Genomic DNA, 14832 nt, shown 5'->3' with positions numbered 1-14832 from the left:
GTACTCTCTCTCAAGAGTTGGTGTTCAAAAAGAGTAAAATAACTGTAAGGCTAGGGACAGATATTGCACATAAACTGGTTTAAGCAATCAGAAACTGGTTTAAACCTGTAACAGAACAGATGGTCAGTGCACATAAACCAATTTGAAAAACGGCTGAAACCGGTTTGAGATAAACCTAGTTGAATGTAGTATCAGACTTAACTGATTTGGGTCAAACTGGTTTATGCAATGCCTGTCCCAGACTCCTTGCTGGTTTAAGTTAAACCAGCTGTCTGGGCTGGGCAGGGCTCTCTGCTCCACAGCAGAGCTGGCCCCCTCCCCTCTGATCCTTGGCTGCAATTCCAACAGAGACTGCAGGCATCTGCCTGGATTCCCCCTGCTCCCCACCTCCTTCCCTTTCCCTCTGCCTTACACAGACACCTCTCAGCATTAGCTAGCAGACCACGTGGTGGCTATGGTCCGTGCTGTGGCAGATGGGACAACGGTAGAATCAAAAAGGTAGCTGGTAGTGTCCCGCTGTTGTTTTCTTAATGGGGTAATAAACACTGAATTAGGGGTGATAAATACTGTGCTATTAATTCCCTGCTGGGCTGGTTGGGGGTGGGGGGAGGAGGGGAATGACCCCTGCCTAATCAGAATGTCCTGCTGGGGCCTGGCCATGCCCCCCGCCTCCCCAGCTCAGTACTGTGAAGGGAAGGGAGGGCTGCTATAGTGCTCCTCAGCTTCTAGCCTGAGCCACTGCACATGCGTGCCTACGTTTTTTCAGTCCCAAGGGGATGTCTGTATGGTTATAAACTGATTCAGCCTGGCCAGATTAGACTAACCTGCAAAGATTGATTCAATTCAGGCTCAGGCTTTTTGAATGTCTGTCCCTAGCCTAAGTAAGTGATTGTCACTTTGGGCATCTTTACATGTGTTCCTGGGTAGAGGGAAAGAAGGCATTTTTATCAGAGTGGCTCATGGAAGCTGCTCTAAAACACCCTCAGTATCTCATGTATTCAGCATCCTGCACTTCAAAATGGCAGTGGAGGTGCTTTAAAGCTCATTCCCCAAGCCTGAGTTAAAAGTGTCGCCCGCTGTCATTTTGAAAATGTGGGGACATTCAATACACATGATGCCGGGGCTGCTGGAGTAGTCCAATTAGAATTCTCCAGCAGACTTGATTAACTGTTCTATTTAGAATACATCAGAGCAGGCATCAGGCATGTGTATAGGTGCCCTTTAAGACTTCTGGTTGAGTGCCCTATGCCTCCTAAAACTATTTTGTCTTTATCTTTCAAGGAGCGGTTTTAATCCATAATTCTCTGGTGGCTTACACACAGCTGAAATTTCAGACATCTACTAGATTATTCACTATCACAGAGTGGGGCCTGCGAGCGGCCGTGAGCTCGCTAGTGCCCCCTGCCATGTCAATTAACGTGATCCAGCACCCTCGTCTCACCCGCCACGTCTTTGTTCTTATAAAGTTCAGTAAGGGAGGCTGCCTACTTCCACCTTGACACCGCACTGGTATTACCTCCGTTCCAAGTGGGGTGCTCCAACACCCCCAGCCTTATGGGCAATGTGTGCCTCCTACCTCCCCTTTAGCGCACCCCAAGCCTCGCAGCTGTTGCTGGACATTATTCTGTCCTTGCCCTCCAGCGCCCTGCTACTGGCGCCTCTGGGCCGGTGCTGCAACTGGCGCCCCGCTACCGGCGCCTCTGGGCTTGCCGTGCCCAGGCCTTGCCCCCCCGGGGCCTGAGCGCCCTTTCGCGCTCCCCGCCCTCCCCGGGGCCTGAGCGCCCTTTCGCGCTCCCCGTCTCACCCGGTCCTCCGATTTAACCATAACAAAACCATGAGCCAAGAGGCTGCAACACAAACAAGAAGCCTACCGGCTTATAACACAAAGCTTGCACTCACTAGACTCTTTAGTCATAGCCTCTTCTAGAGTCCTCTCTCTAGTCCATATCCTCAAGCCAGTCCGGGTAGTCAGGCTACAAACATACGTTCGGCTTGCCCAGCTCTCCCACAGAGCTCCTACTCTTGCAGCTGCCAGAAGGGAACTGCCAGCTAGGCTCCGGCCTGGGCTGTTTATAAAGGCCCGGCCCTGCCCCCTTCTGGTCACCTGACCTGTCTGGTTGCTGCGGCAACCAGCACCTGAGCTGCCCCTGGTGACTGGCAGCTCCTTAACCCTATATTAGTCACAGGACACCTCCTTGATCCTGTGACATTCACACACATTCAATATACGCCCACCTAAGGTACTTATCTACCATTTAGTTTGGAAAAAATGTAGCACTTGTTTGAAAAACAAAAAACAGTTGCACTTTGATGAAACAGTGCTTGCACTTTTATAAATAGGTAACTATGCTTTTCCACTGAGAGATTGCAAAGAACTCTCAGAACATTAGTTAAGTTTCAATACTGTTGCAAACTAAGTCTTCCTATTTCTCAGTATAGATTAAATCTATACTCTTTTCTACTGCTGGCTAAACTCAGTACAAGTATAGTTGTACCTACATGGAGTAATATTTAGGATTTCCTTGGAGAACTTTAACATCCATTTTGCAGAGTAGGTAACTTACAAGAAATAGCACAGTAAATAACTCAAAGGAAGGCAAAGTTTCCCACTGAAATAACTGACTGACGTGTAGCAAATGGTGTTTAAATTTCAAGTAAGGATAACACGCAGGGTTTTGCCTGGAATTTTATTTACTTTTTAAAACACAAACCGAACAATTACAGATCTGGGGGGGCTTAGTCAGCATTTATGAAAATCTTGAAACTAAGAGTGTTTAAATACTGCATTGTTACATTTATGTTTTAAAATAAGTAAATATGTTACCTTTATATTACCCAATTTTGTTTATAATGTTGATGATGTTTATAATACTGGTTTCAAAGTTAATTATTTGTATTACTATCCCAGAGACCTCAGTTAGGTTCAATCCATTATACTAAGCCCCTTATGAACATAGAGGAGACAGTTCCCTCCTGAATATATCTGGAAATATTCATTTCCTTAATATCAAGTTGACCAGTTCATCAGTACAAAACAGTTTGCCAAAACACAGAATGGGAAAACTCACTCTAAATATTACATTTCAACTGGGGGGGGGGAGGTGTTTAACTTCACTAATGGCTTCTGCCCTTTGTCAATATTTGTATGGACACTAAAATTATATTTAACAAAACTCAGTATAACATGAAACAAAAAAGCTGCTTACTGCAGCACTAGTTAGGAAATGATTCTCTAAATAGTAATGTGTACTATTCATTAAGCAGAGTTGTTTAAAAAATGTATATTACAAGACATCTTTATAGTCACAAAGCAATACATAGGATAGAATCTCTCTCATGTATAGTGCTTCAGTCATTCAAATCACTAAATCACTCCTTTGCTAGTCTCACCACAAAATTTCTCTTTGCTCTGGTCCTTGCTGTTAATTAGGCCATTGTCAGGCCACTGAAGTGACAGAGGAAGTATGTATATTATATCAGTTCTATTTCATAAAATTTGGTGATCTCATATTTCAAACCCATTCAACAAATCCTGCTTGCCTTTGTTCAACACCTACAGCCTGAGGCAAGGCCTGCTGACCGCAAAGAAGAGACTCTCATAGACTTCAAGGAGTTCTGACCAGGCCTATAGCAAATAGACCTTTTTAGTAAGCTTTTTAGACTTCTACTGGAATACATTCATTTGTAAGTAGTAGCCAATACTCAAACAATGAAGGAGTTCACTATAGTACAAAATTACCAAAAAAATGTTTATTACATTTGAGACTATTATTTAGTTAAAAACTGCAGGCAATTAAAAGCAAGAGTTTCAACTTCTAACAACTGTCCATCTAATAAGAAGCTGAAAGCACATGGATTTGTTCCATTTTAAGGGTAGCTAATAGCTATAATAAAAAGAAACTTACGAAGATAGAAATTAATGTCTGACAGTTGACACCACTTTGAGCACCAATAAATGACAGCTTGTAAAAAGGCATAGGAAGGAGATATGAAAAATTTTAAAATGTTGACCAGATTCAATTAACATGCAATTAACACAGTAAAAAAAAGCTAAGCTAAACTTATATCATGCAGTCAACACACACTATACAGGAAGAGGCTGGCATGAACATTGTGTTATAGAAATGAAATTTAACACAAAAGGAAGCTTACAGTAAATTGAGCTGAAATTTTTTACAATTTAAGACATGAACATTTGCTGATCCCCATTATGTTTCTTATTGAAAAATTAACTAAATAATTTATTCTTCTTTAAAAAAAACAAAATTCAGTATCAGAATGCAGGTAAGTCTTTGGTAAACATTCATCAAGAAATATTTAAAGCATAACAATATAACAAAATGAAAGACATTGTCACTGATACAGCAAATGCAGTAAAGAAATTAAAACCATCCACATTTTCCCAAAAGCACGCAAAGACTCACTGGTGTTATAAAATGCAGTCATATTTGTTTAACGCCAGTTGGGAAGTGAAGTACTAGGAGCAAAGACAGCTTCTCAGTCTCAATACCAAAAAAGCTAATGCAGCATAGATTACAAAATATTCAAGCATTCTACGAGCAATACAATTTAAAAAGAAAAACCTGCTTACCTGAAGCTATGTTATTTTTCAAGGTAGAATTCTTTTATGGATTCCCATTTATTTATTGAGCTTTTCCACTCAGATACTTGAGAGCTTACTAGCAAGTTTATATGGTAACATTTAGATTTCCTTTGAGGCAGTCAAGATAAGACCTTCTCAAATTAATTTAAAAATACTAGTAGTTTTGAACAGTTAGAATTTAACAAAAATACAGGAAAGACCTACAAGTATGTTTTCCTCAAAACCAGAGGTCCCATATATGGAATTCTCCAAATGTATTAAGCCATGCTCTGATTCATACAAAGCAAAAGTTGTTGTTTAAAAAAAAAAAATAAAGTTAGAAACTTGCTAGTCTGATGTGCCTCAGTGCACACAGAGAGGGTCACAAGGTACATTTGCTCCCACTCTCAATCTAAACTACCAGCTTGGAAATAAATTTCAAGATATGAAGGAAAGAGGAGTTGGCAGTGGATTTATGGAGATAAATGTATTTGGTGAGATCATTTCCCACCCCTCCACTCCCACCCAGTAAATTCAAATGTTACCTGTTTGAGGTAATAACTGCATCTTGGATTGAAACTCAAATAGGAGCACATATGCACATTAATAAAAAGCAGATAAATTGACACTTAGAAAGAATAAAAATCTGTATGTTCAGGATCCCAAGAGTTAAACTTTTTATTGTAAATGTCAACAATCTTCAATCTTCACTTATATTATATGTGCATCTCTTGCAAGTTACAATCCACAGGGTTTCATTTCACCCATAGGTAAGGAACCCTACTCTGACAGGAAAGCAATCAGGAAAGGGAAAGCAGCATACCTAGCCTCTGCAGTGCAGTGCATTGAAGAGAACACGCCTTTTATTTGTATTATATCTATAGAACAATGTTACTTATTTATTCTCTACATAAAGTTTTCTGGATTTTTTTTTCTTCAAGTCAGAATATTTATAGAAACATGTCAAAGACCTCTTTCCTAAGGGGATCTGATAAGTTGTGCTACATGTAAAAATGCAGTGAAATGCTACATGTAAAAATGCAGTAAAAATTCTACCACATTTTAGAGCCTAACAAATTTCATGAAGGCTTGCAGTAGCTTGTATGTCTTCCACTTTTTTTCAGAAAACAATGTATGTGGTCCCCAAAGCACGCACACATTTTGTGACTTATTTTCAGAAGCAGTTGATGCATACTATACGCATGTTTCTGCATTGAAATAAATGTACATGAACTGATTTATCTGAAAATAACTTTTTACCATATAAGCTTGTTAGACAGCTCCAGTGTCATTTGCTTTTGTAAATGAGACCTACAAGTGAGAATCTATGCAGAAAACCGTTTGTTATTTCCATGAACAGAAAACTGTATCATTGATGACTGAACTCTGGATATAGCTCAGAAGTGATGCCTGTAAGTGAATAGTGCAAAACAAGCTTTCCATGCAATGACTATATAAACAGCAGCACTGCAAAAGTAATAGATCTTACATTTGGAGAGGGATCCGTTTGTTCATATTTTATATCTTCCTTCCCATTTGCTTCAGACTGTTGCAGTTGGTATGATCTGCCTTCAATGAAAGTAATATAGTCTTTATAAGAGCATAGTGGGCCTGCCAGGATACCCATGAAATTACAGTTGTAACTTAAATATTCCAGTAGACTTGGCATGCGTCTGTAATTCAAAGACAAGCAACTTGTGAGATGTAATGTATGCTTTTTATGGAAGTCTACTGCAGGAATAATCAGCTCTCACATTACTGCTTATTGAAGCTACAATAAAAAGCAAGTGTTGAGAAGCAATCTATTTGCATTTCATAACTGCAATTTAAAATGTGATGGCTTTTTCCTGCCTGTACTGAGCACTTCCAGACTTTTTTGCTGACTTATGGTGACTCTCACTAAAACGAGCAAATGAAAAACCTTCGAAAAAAATCACCTGAAGCATTGTATAGCATTGTTTCTTTTCTTTTTCTTTTAAAGAAAACTTCGTTGATTTATCAAAAACTTTGGTACAAACTCCTGAAATTTACAGAAGTTCAAAATATTTTATTCTATGGAAATTATGGGATAAAAATAAATAATATAGAAGGACATCTTTTAGCTTCATATCTTAGTGGATGTAGGAAAAATGTCTAAAAACACAATAGAAACATCAGCAGCAATTTCTGGGATTTCTTTTAGAAAAGCCATCATTACAATTTCTATGAGCTGAACTGTCAACTCATATAATGACTTTATGTTATTTCTCCCTGATATTTTAAGAGGGAGAGGAAGGAGACATTTAGCCCTTTTTTTTTTTTTTAATAGTAATCACTGAACTGATAATAAGATTTACAAAAATAGATTACTAATATTCTCTTATTCAGTTTTCAGAAAGTTACGTTAACTTATGAGTAATTATTATAAATGATTAACAATGCTTTCTACTTCGCAGTTAGGTAATTTTGAATGCCTGAATTCAAAACTCAAAATTTATGACAGAAAGCACAGGGTCAACCCATCCAAACAAGTTATAGTACTAGTTCAGACTTCCCCTATAATTCATCAATAGGTTTCTTTCTCAGTGTACCAAATATATTGATCTCTAAGTCTATTAGAATCTAGGTCACAGAACATTGTGTATTTAGACTTGTGTTCTCAACAAAGTTATGACATAAAATGCATAAATCTTTCTGTATTGAAGATGGTAAGGTTATCACCAAATGAAATAAAGTTCTAAAGCTTCATCCAAAAGAAAAAACATTACTATCATTTGCAATTCATTTCTAACTGTACTTGGTTCAAAAAATTCTCATTGCCACATTTAGCAAAGAAAGTTTTCCTCTTGCTATTATTTGACTTATTACAAAAATTAAATTAATATTATGTTTTATTAGCTCACCCCTTCTTTGGGTGTAGCTCAACCTATTATTACAGAACCCAAACAGCCAGTTGATCAAGAGAGTTTTGAAGTGTGGACATTGCAGAATAATCTTCTTTACAGATCATGTTAGATAAGCGAGGAAAATCCTCAACACTGACTTCATTTGAACCATGAGAATCTATAAAACAACTGAAGATCTGTCCATGATCCTGATCCAGGGGGAGCTACCAAAAGCTCCATGAACATGCTACAAATCAACAGAAATGCTTCCTTTCAGTTCTCAAAACAAATTGTTTCCTAATGCTTAAGAGGAGAATTTCTCTATAAAAACTTTTCATTTTTAATGTGGTAAAGTCCCACTTCCCTCACACTGCTCCAATTATCTTCGTAGGCCTAAGAATTCTGGAATAATAGGAGTTAATTTACTATTTCCAAATTCTACAGCTTTTCCACTAGTATAATTAGGTCCCCCACCAAAAATGGTCAAATTTTTTAAAAGTTACACCGTTAAGAGGAGAACAGTCCCAGGACTGCACAGTCCCCAGCCAGTGGGCCACATATGGCCTATGGGGCTGCTAAGGAACTGGAAATTTGGTGAGAGGTAGGGGGACACCAGTGGAAATTAATACTACCCTCAATCCCTCCACTGCCAAAGTTCTAAGTCCAGGAGACCAGATGACATGGCCCTGCATATGGGATCCCACCAGTGGACCCAAATCTGGTTTCAGAGATGAGGCAGTGTACCCAATATGACTTGTGAGACCAGGGTCCAATCTAGAACATGTGGGATCAGGCCTTGGCCTTGTGTACACTGGATCTGGCTCACAGGCCCACCCTGTACCACTCATCCAGCCTGCTAAGCCAAAAGTTTGGGCTCCTCCACTGATTTAGACTATAACGTTTCTTCCCAGAAAAAGCCTTTTGTCTTGGGATCTTAGCTATACAATCCACTGTCCCGCTTCAAGTATCTGTGATGTATGTAGGATGAAGCCTGTTAATAGTTTTTCCCAGGTCACTGCAGTATATGTCTGTAAGATTTGTACAACCCATTCCAGGAAAGAGCATTTCAGGCTGCATGCTCTTGCTGGCTACCTGCTGGCAGAGGAGCAGTTTGGAAGGTCTACACATGCAAATTGCTATAACACTCCTATTTGGATGCAGGTTGAAACCATGGAGAGTCAGGGCCGCCTCAAACAAGGCATCTGTTTGCAGCCCAAGAGCATTTGTGCACTCTTGCTTGAGTACACATCACAGCATAAATTGGGCACTGACATTTAAACCAAATAAAGAAACGAGACAGAAAAAATATTCCTAAAAGTAATAATAAAATACAAGTTCCTTTATACATTTATTTTCTTTATAAAATGTCAAATCTCCCATACTATGCCATTATCAACTGCCTCACACAGTGGGAGTGTTTCTATTTGCCACTGTGAAGAACAAAATAGAATGGATATGGTCTGTTTTAATAAAAGCTTTGTAAGTAAACTATAATGTCTATTTCAATGGATATTTTACAAATGCAGAAATGCAATTAAATTACAAAGGTTCAGTACACAAACTACAAGAGATCCAGTTAAGTTACCATCATTCTTAAATATTACTTGATATTACATCAAAAAAGAAACTGGTCTCATGTAAACCTAAGAAAACTTACCTTACAGCCAAGCATCTCTGCGATGGAGTCAGTTCTTCTTCCTTTCGAAACATTCCTGAAGGGGAAGAGGAGAATAAGCAAACATACATTATCTAGTCATTTCTTTGCCAGGGTCAATGGATATCCTTGATAATTCTCCAATTCCCAAAATTCCTCCCTTTTACCTGCCCCATTTTTTAAGGGCCTGCTGTCAAGGAGGTGCTCCTAGTAGAGCTGGGTCAGATATAATTCCTACTAAAAACAAATATTTTCAGTCAGGAAGTCTGTTAGTAAAAGGTGTGAAGTGCAGCCATTGCCAGCTGTGTCTGCAGCACACCCAGATAACAAGGTTTGGAAGAAGAGGGTGGGGGATTGGCAGGTGGGGGTGAGGTAGCATTCATAATATTGCTGCCCTTGCTTCTGTCAAAATTAAAAGTTTTGAAGATTTTTAACTCTCCTATTCTCAAACCTTTCTAACCTAGGAAGTCAAACCTAAATACTAATCATCATCTAGTATTATCTTATGAAATCATTACAACCCCCAGGGCTGCTACTCAGTCTGCGTACAAATATTCAAATAACATGGAAGCATTCTCCCAGGTCTGTTGTTATGGCACAAACTTACCTAGAGCCATGCACACATACATTTGCATACTGAGGCCCTCCAAAGTACAGAGCTTGCAGTGCTGACGCTGTGCAGTCAAGGAGGAAGTGAGGGGGAGAGGGAGGAGGTAGGAGGTCTAGGAACACATCTCAGTCAGCATGCCTACACAAGATGCTTTACTGCTCAATAGACTAATCTACTGCATAGTAAAGAATCACTATTTAAGGTGGGGGTAGATTTACTGCGCATTGCAGAGAGTAGATTTACTGTGCATTAGCTAATACTCAGTAGTGCATGTGTAAATGCCAACCAGGAGTAGATTTGCTCCCTGTCAGCCAAGACAGCAGGGGGGCAGCTTCCTGCCAGAGGCAGCACAACATGACTGGGAGTCCCTCCAGTCACAGGGCAGAGACAACTCTTTAGCAGTCCCTGGCTAGTCTTTGGACCCCTGGCTTGACCCCTGGGACCTAGGCCAGCTAATGCTGCCCCTGGCCACTGTGTGCTGGTAGAGTGGGCAGAGCCCCAGCCTGACCCCCAGGCTTCTCCTGGCTGCTCCCTGGCCTGTGGGCACCATGCCCTGGCTCTGAGGGCATGTGCTGGCTCCAGCAGTCCCATAGGCCATTGTGCTGGGGAACTGTGCTTTCTGGAACAAGCTTTGATTGAGAAGAAGCACACTGCCACCTCAAGAGGATGCTGGAGGTGCAGAAGAAGCAGGCTGCTGTAGTATCCCAGGCAGCAGAGGTCACGCAGGAGGAGTACCAGGTGCTGGACACCATGCTGACCCTGGCAGTCACCTTCATGCCATCCACCATCAAGCTCCCAACTCTGGCCCCATCTGCCAGCTGGAAACAACCCACCACCAGCCCTGTCCCTGGCTGTGGCCCTTCCTGCTGCCTGGCAGCCACCTGGCCTTGTGCCAATGCCCCCAGTGGGCCTAGCAGAAGATCCAGCCACGCCTGCAGTGACCAGGGCCCTCTGCTCCTGCTCCTGAGCCAGGTCACCTAACAGCTAGACTGCCTGCCTGGGCTGCTACCCATGGGTGACTTGTCTGCCATGTGGCCCCTGAGCAAGGAGATAGCACTCGCTGGATCCAGCCTCATGAAGGAGGAGGTGGAGCAGGATAGACGGTGCCTGCCCTCACCCTTGGCCAAGCCTCTGGGCTGCCAGCCTTGCCATAGTGTCTGCACCTGGGTGTGTCACCAGAGACCAAGGTGCTCAGCACTTCTACCTGGGCTCTGCACCATAGATGCCTCCATCCCAAAGATTCCACCCTGACACTACATCAGGCATATACTTGTAAACATTTGCATGGTGAAGATGATGTTTTATTGGTGGTGGGTTTTGCAGTTGGGGGGGGGGCAGCTCTTGCTGGGGAGGGAGAGCAGGAAGGAATGTGTTGTTGGGGAAGAAAATAAAGATTGTTGACTGGAAATTGTCCAGAGCACGTGTGGTCTTGGGGTGCTGGAGGGCCTGGGGTTTGCAGGCAGCCACCCAGCTTCCCTACTGCAGTGGGTGGGAGAGGAGGTGGTCCACGAGTGCCTTGCAGACACAGTGCCCTCTCTGCTGCTCCTGGGGTGGTGGGGAGGGTGGGAAGCACCCATGGTGCACTTGCCACAGGCTCCTAGGACAGCATCCCTGGCCAGACTGCATCCACCCACCCCTCCCACCCCAGAGACCCCTGATAGCCTGAGCACACATTTAAATGCCCATAAGAAGCAAATCTGCTCCCAGCAGGGTACACATGTAGACAACTTCCCAGGGCTGGCTTATTCCACTGTAAATTACTGCACAGTAAGTCTAAATAGCATTAACTGCACATGTAGATGCACCCAGTATGTTCTGCAAGCTTCCTTAGTCTGCCCGGAACAGTGCATAAGGCAGCCCTGATTGGCTAACCCAGACTGCCCATGGTCAGGTGGTGTCAGCACAGACAAACGTTCACCCTCCCAGGAGAAACTCTCCTGGCAGTGATTTAACCCTAGTTGCTCCCAGATTATTTTTCTCCTGCAGCAGCCAATTTTACTTTGGGAGAAAAAGCCTGAACATCTGTACACTCATGATTCCTCTTGGAAGAACAACAACTGTACAACAGAAGCCACTGTTGGTCATTTGATGATTCTAATTATCTGAAACCAGATATGAAGTGAAATAATGAAAATAATACATGTGCTACAATAAGGACCATTGCTTTTGAGGGAGAGAGAAGATGCATGTTAAACAAGGCCTCAAGGGTATTTTTATGAGCAGAGATCTAATCATAGCCTATATCAGGGCTGTCTGACCTCTGAGTGATGGTATGGGGGGCACAAGCTGCACAACCAGTCTTCCTTCCCCCAAGCCACATGTTGCATGGGCAATACACCACACCACAATGTGCTATGCCATGCTGCATGAGCATCCCCCATCATGACATGCTACACACTCCTCTGTTGCACTGTACCAGCACCCTCACACAGTGTGGAGTTCCCAGGTCTCCCCAAAGTCCCCCCCGCCACAAGCTCCCTGCAGGCACTGCAGGCCATGCTGTTTCACCTTGCTCCTGGGGAGATGTGCGAGAAAAGAGCGGGGAGAGTAAGCAGAAGCTGGAGGATGGAGGGAGAGACACCAGCAACAGCAGCAGGAGAGTAATGAGGGGAGCAGTACCCCCTCAAAGCCTGGGTGCCACAAGTTAACACTTAGGAGGCTGCCTGCTGCCCAAATAGGCCATTAGTTGGACAGCTCTGGCCAAGGAGACTGGAAGTAGAATACATCTGATTTCCCAGATTAAACTGACAGCTGTTCCTGAGCTTTTCTGAACAGTCCAAAATCTTCACACTCTGTCCTAATGTTCCTAAAGAGTTCCTGAAATGGAAATATTTTCCCAAATTGGGGAGGGGGTAAAGAGAGAAACTCAAGTCTTGGATAGTTTAAAACATTCCTGTGGCACCCAGTAGCATCCTGAAGTCTCTTTTGAGGGAAAGCAACACAATGCTGCCTGATAAAACATGAACATGACTATTTTACTTCAGCTTCTATGCTACCAGAAGCAGCATAGTAATATTCATACACCACTGGGCCTGAATGAATTAAATTTTGCCTCAGAGCAAGACTGTAGCCTGGTCTTATCACTACACTAAAGGTGGCTATGCTAGCCAGCACCAGAGGTATGATACAGACCATTTCTGGTTTGGAGGTCTAAGGATCATCTGTGTTCCAGATTTTGTATCCTTAAGGCTGGTTGTTCCACCTCAGATCCGTTACATACCACCTGACTCCAAAGGGATGAAGAGGTGCCCCTCGCTCCCAATCCACAACCTCCTGGTGCTTCCAGGTGCCCTGTACTCCCAGCCCACAGCCGGCCCTGGTGCCTGTCACTGTCAAGCCACAGCCCCCGCACCCCTGCCATTCTTCACTCCTGACCTGCAGCCACCTGCTCCCCCAGGTGCCACCACCCCAATTTGGCTGGAGCGCAGTGGCTGCATCTCGTGCAGGCAGGCAGAGTGAGTCTGGCCCCAGCACAGGATGAAGGGAGGAGGAGGGGAGCCTGTGGCACCCCCCACCTCAGGCTGGGGCTCCTGTACCACACTATGCCGAGTGGCCTGGCTACAGCCTGCCTAGCACCCCTCCTCCCTGGGCAGAGTCTTCCAGGTGCCCCACCCCTCTGAGAAAGGGCACCAGCTCCAGTGCTGCCAGGCCAGCCATAAAATTCCCCACTGCCCCTGAAAGCCCCTCCCTGCCCCCCACACACACCCTCCTCTGCTCAAGGGGCAGATGTTTCCTCCTGCATCCTGCCATAGCCCCAGTGCTTGGACACCTTCCCCCAGTGCCGCGAAATGCAGTTCTACCAGCAAAATCCCAGACATCTATTGCTATTTCAAAAACTGCCAGATGGAGATTGGAGGACCCAAAAAAGAGGACACGTCCGGGAAAAGCCAGATGTATGGTAAACCTACGCTAGTCCCTTCTCCTGCAGGCCTCTACTCTCCTCTCACATCTTCATAGGGGTTAGTCACTTTCTCTTTTTCTCAGCTGAGGCCTGTTTAAGGCTCAATTATCCCATTCATCACTGTCTTTGCATCTTCACCAACAGCAGAGTGACCATTGCTTCTTGATTGCCTCTAGCCTCTCAACAGTCTTTCAAGAAGCTATCAAGATCCATCTCTTTCAATTTATAAAAGTATGAGAAAGAAAATACTTCCCCTCTGGTATACATCATACTGTAAGAGAAGGAAACACATGTCCAACACCTCTACAACAATGCATAGCTTCAGAAATCAAATATTCCCCAATTACTAAATATTACAGATTATTAAACTCCTCTTCACCAGTATGCAGTTGCTAGGGAACTCATGAAGTTCTCCAACTATTACCCTGGGATTCAAGGGAAGTCTCTTCTCCTGTGTTATAACAGCGAACAGTTTCTGTGGCAGTATTTTCTCAATTCCTATAGAGTTGGGGGGGGGGGGGGGAGGTACTGGCCTGGAAGTTAGGGAAACTGTTTATTTCCATGAGACCTGCTGTGTGACCTTAAGCAAATAAATCACACCCTCTGTGTTTAGTTTCCCTATTAGTAATGTGGAGAATAATGATACCTATCCGCTCTTGTAAGAGGATGCTGGAATTATTACTGACATTCTAACCTACTTCCTATTTCATTTTGGGATTTCAAAAATGCTTGCATCTGCCATACAGGGTCCTTTCAGCATGACAACACCACTAGCACTGATCTTCCAGTGTGAACTTCCTTGTTCCTTTTCACTGTATAACTGTTAAAGCAGATTCATATTCAGCCACTCTTCCTTGTAAAAACAAACACCAAAACCAAAAAAGCACCAGCATTAAGCACATTTGTCCCTTACAGAGCAGCCAGCTGTACTGTCAAGACTGTATTGTACTGCTCAAGGATTTTGTAAGAGAGGATTTTGTTCCATGGGCTTTGCCTTCCCATTATTGCAGCACAACAGTGAAATCACCTGAATAACTGATCAACTGGAATGCTTTCACATATATGTTTTTGAGGAAATCCAGCAATTGAGAAATTCAGAACTGATGCATTCTTTAAATCCAATTTAAAATGCAAAGATGTGGAGAGATTCTATACCAGGTTGAATCATAAAACAGGACAGAATTCAATTTTAGATTTTTAAATAGAACTGTAACTGAATGC

At 42.9% G+C, this 14832-nt stretch overlaps 1 protein-coding gene across 1 annotated transcript in view; it reads right to left on the bottom strand.

Moving 5' to 3' along the window:
- The window catches only part of MBOAT2 (membrane bound glycerophospholipid O-acyltransferase 2), a 216005-nt gene that overhangs the window by 44925 nt on the left and 156248 nt on the right, over window positions 1-14832 (bottom strand). Inside the window, exons 6-7 of the mRNA XM_090032473.1 lie at window positions 9104-9158; window positions 6072-6255 (exon numbers count right to left, since the gene is read on the bottom strand). Coding sequence (XP_089888599.1) covers window positions 6072-6255; window positions 9104-9158 — 239 coding nt within the window. The remainder of the gene's footprint in view (window positions 1-6071; window positions 6256-9103; window positions 9159-14832) is intronic.

This window comes from Crocodylus siamensis, chromosome 1 (assembly GCF_052110815.1).
Source record: "Crocodylus siamensis isolate JL-2025a chromosome 1, ASM5211081v1, whole genome shotgun sequence".
Lineage (NCBI taxonomy): Eukaryota > Metazoa > Chordata > Crocodylia > Crocodylidae > Crocodylus > Crocodylus siamensis.
This window is presented reverse-complemented; position numbering and strand designations above follow the sequence as displayed.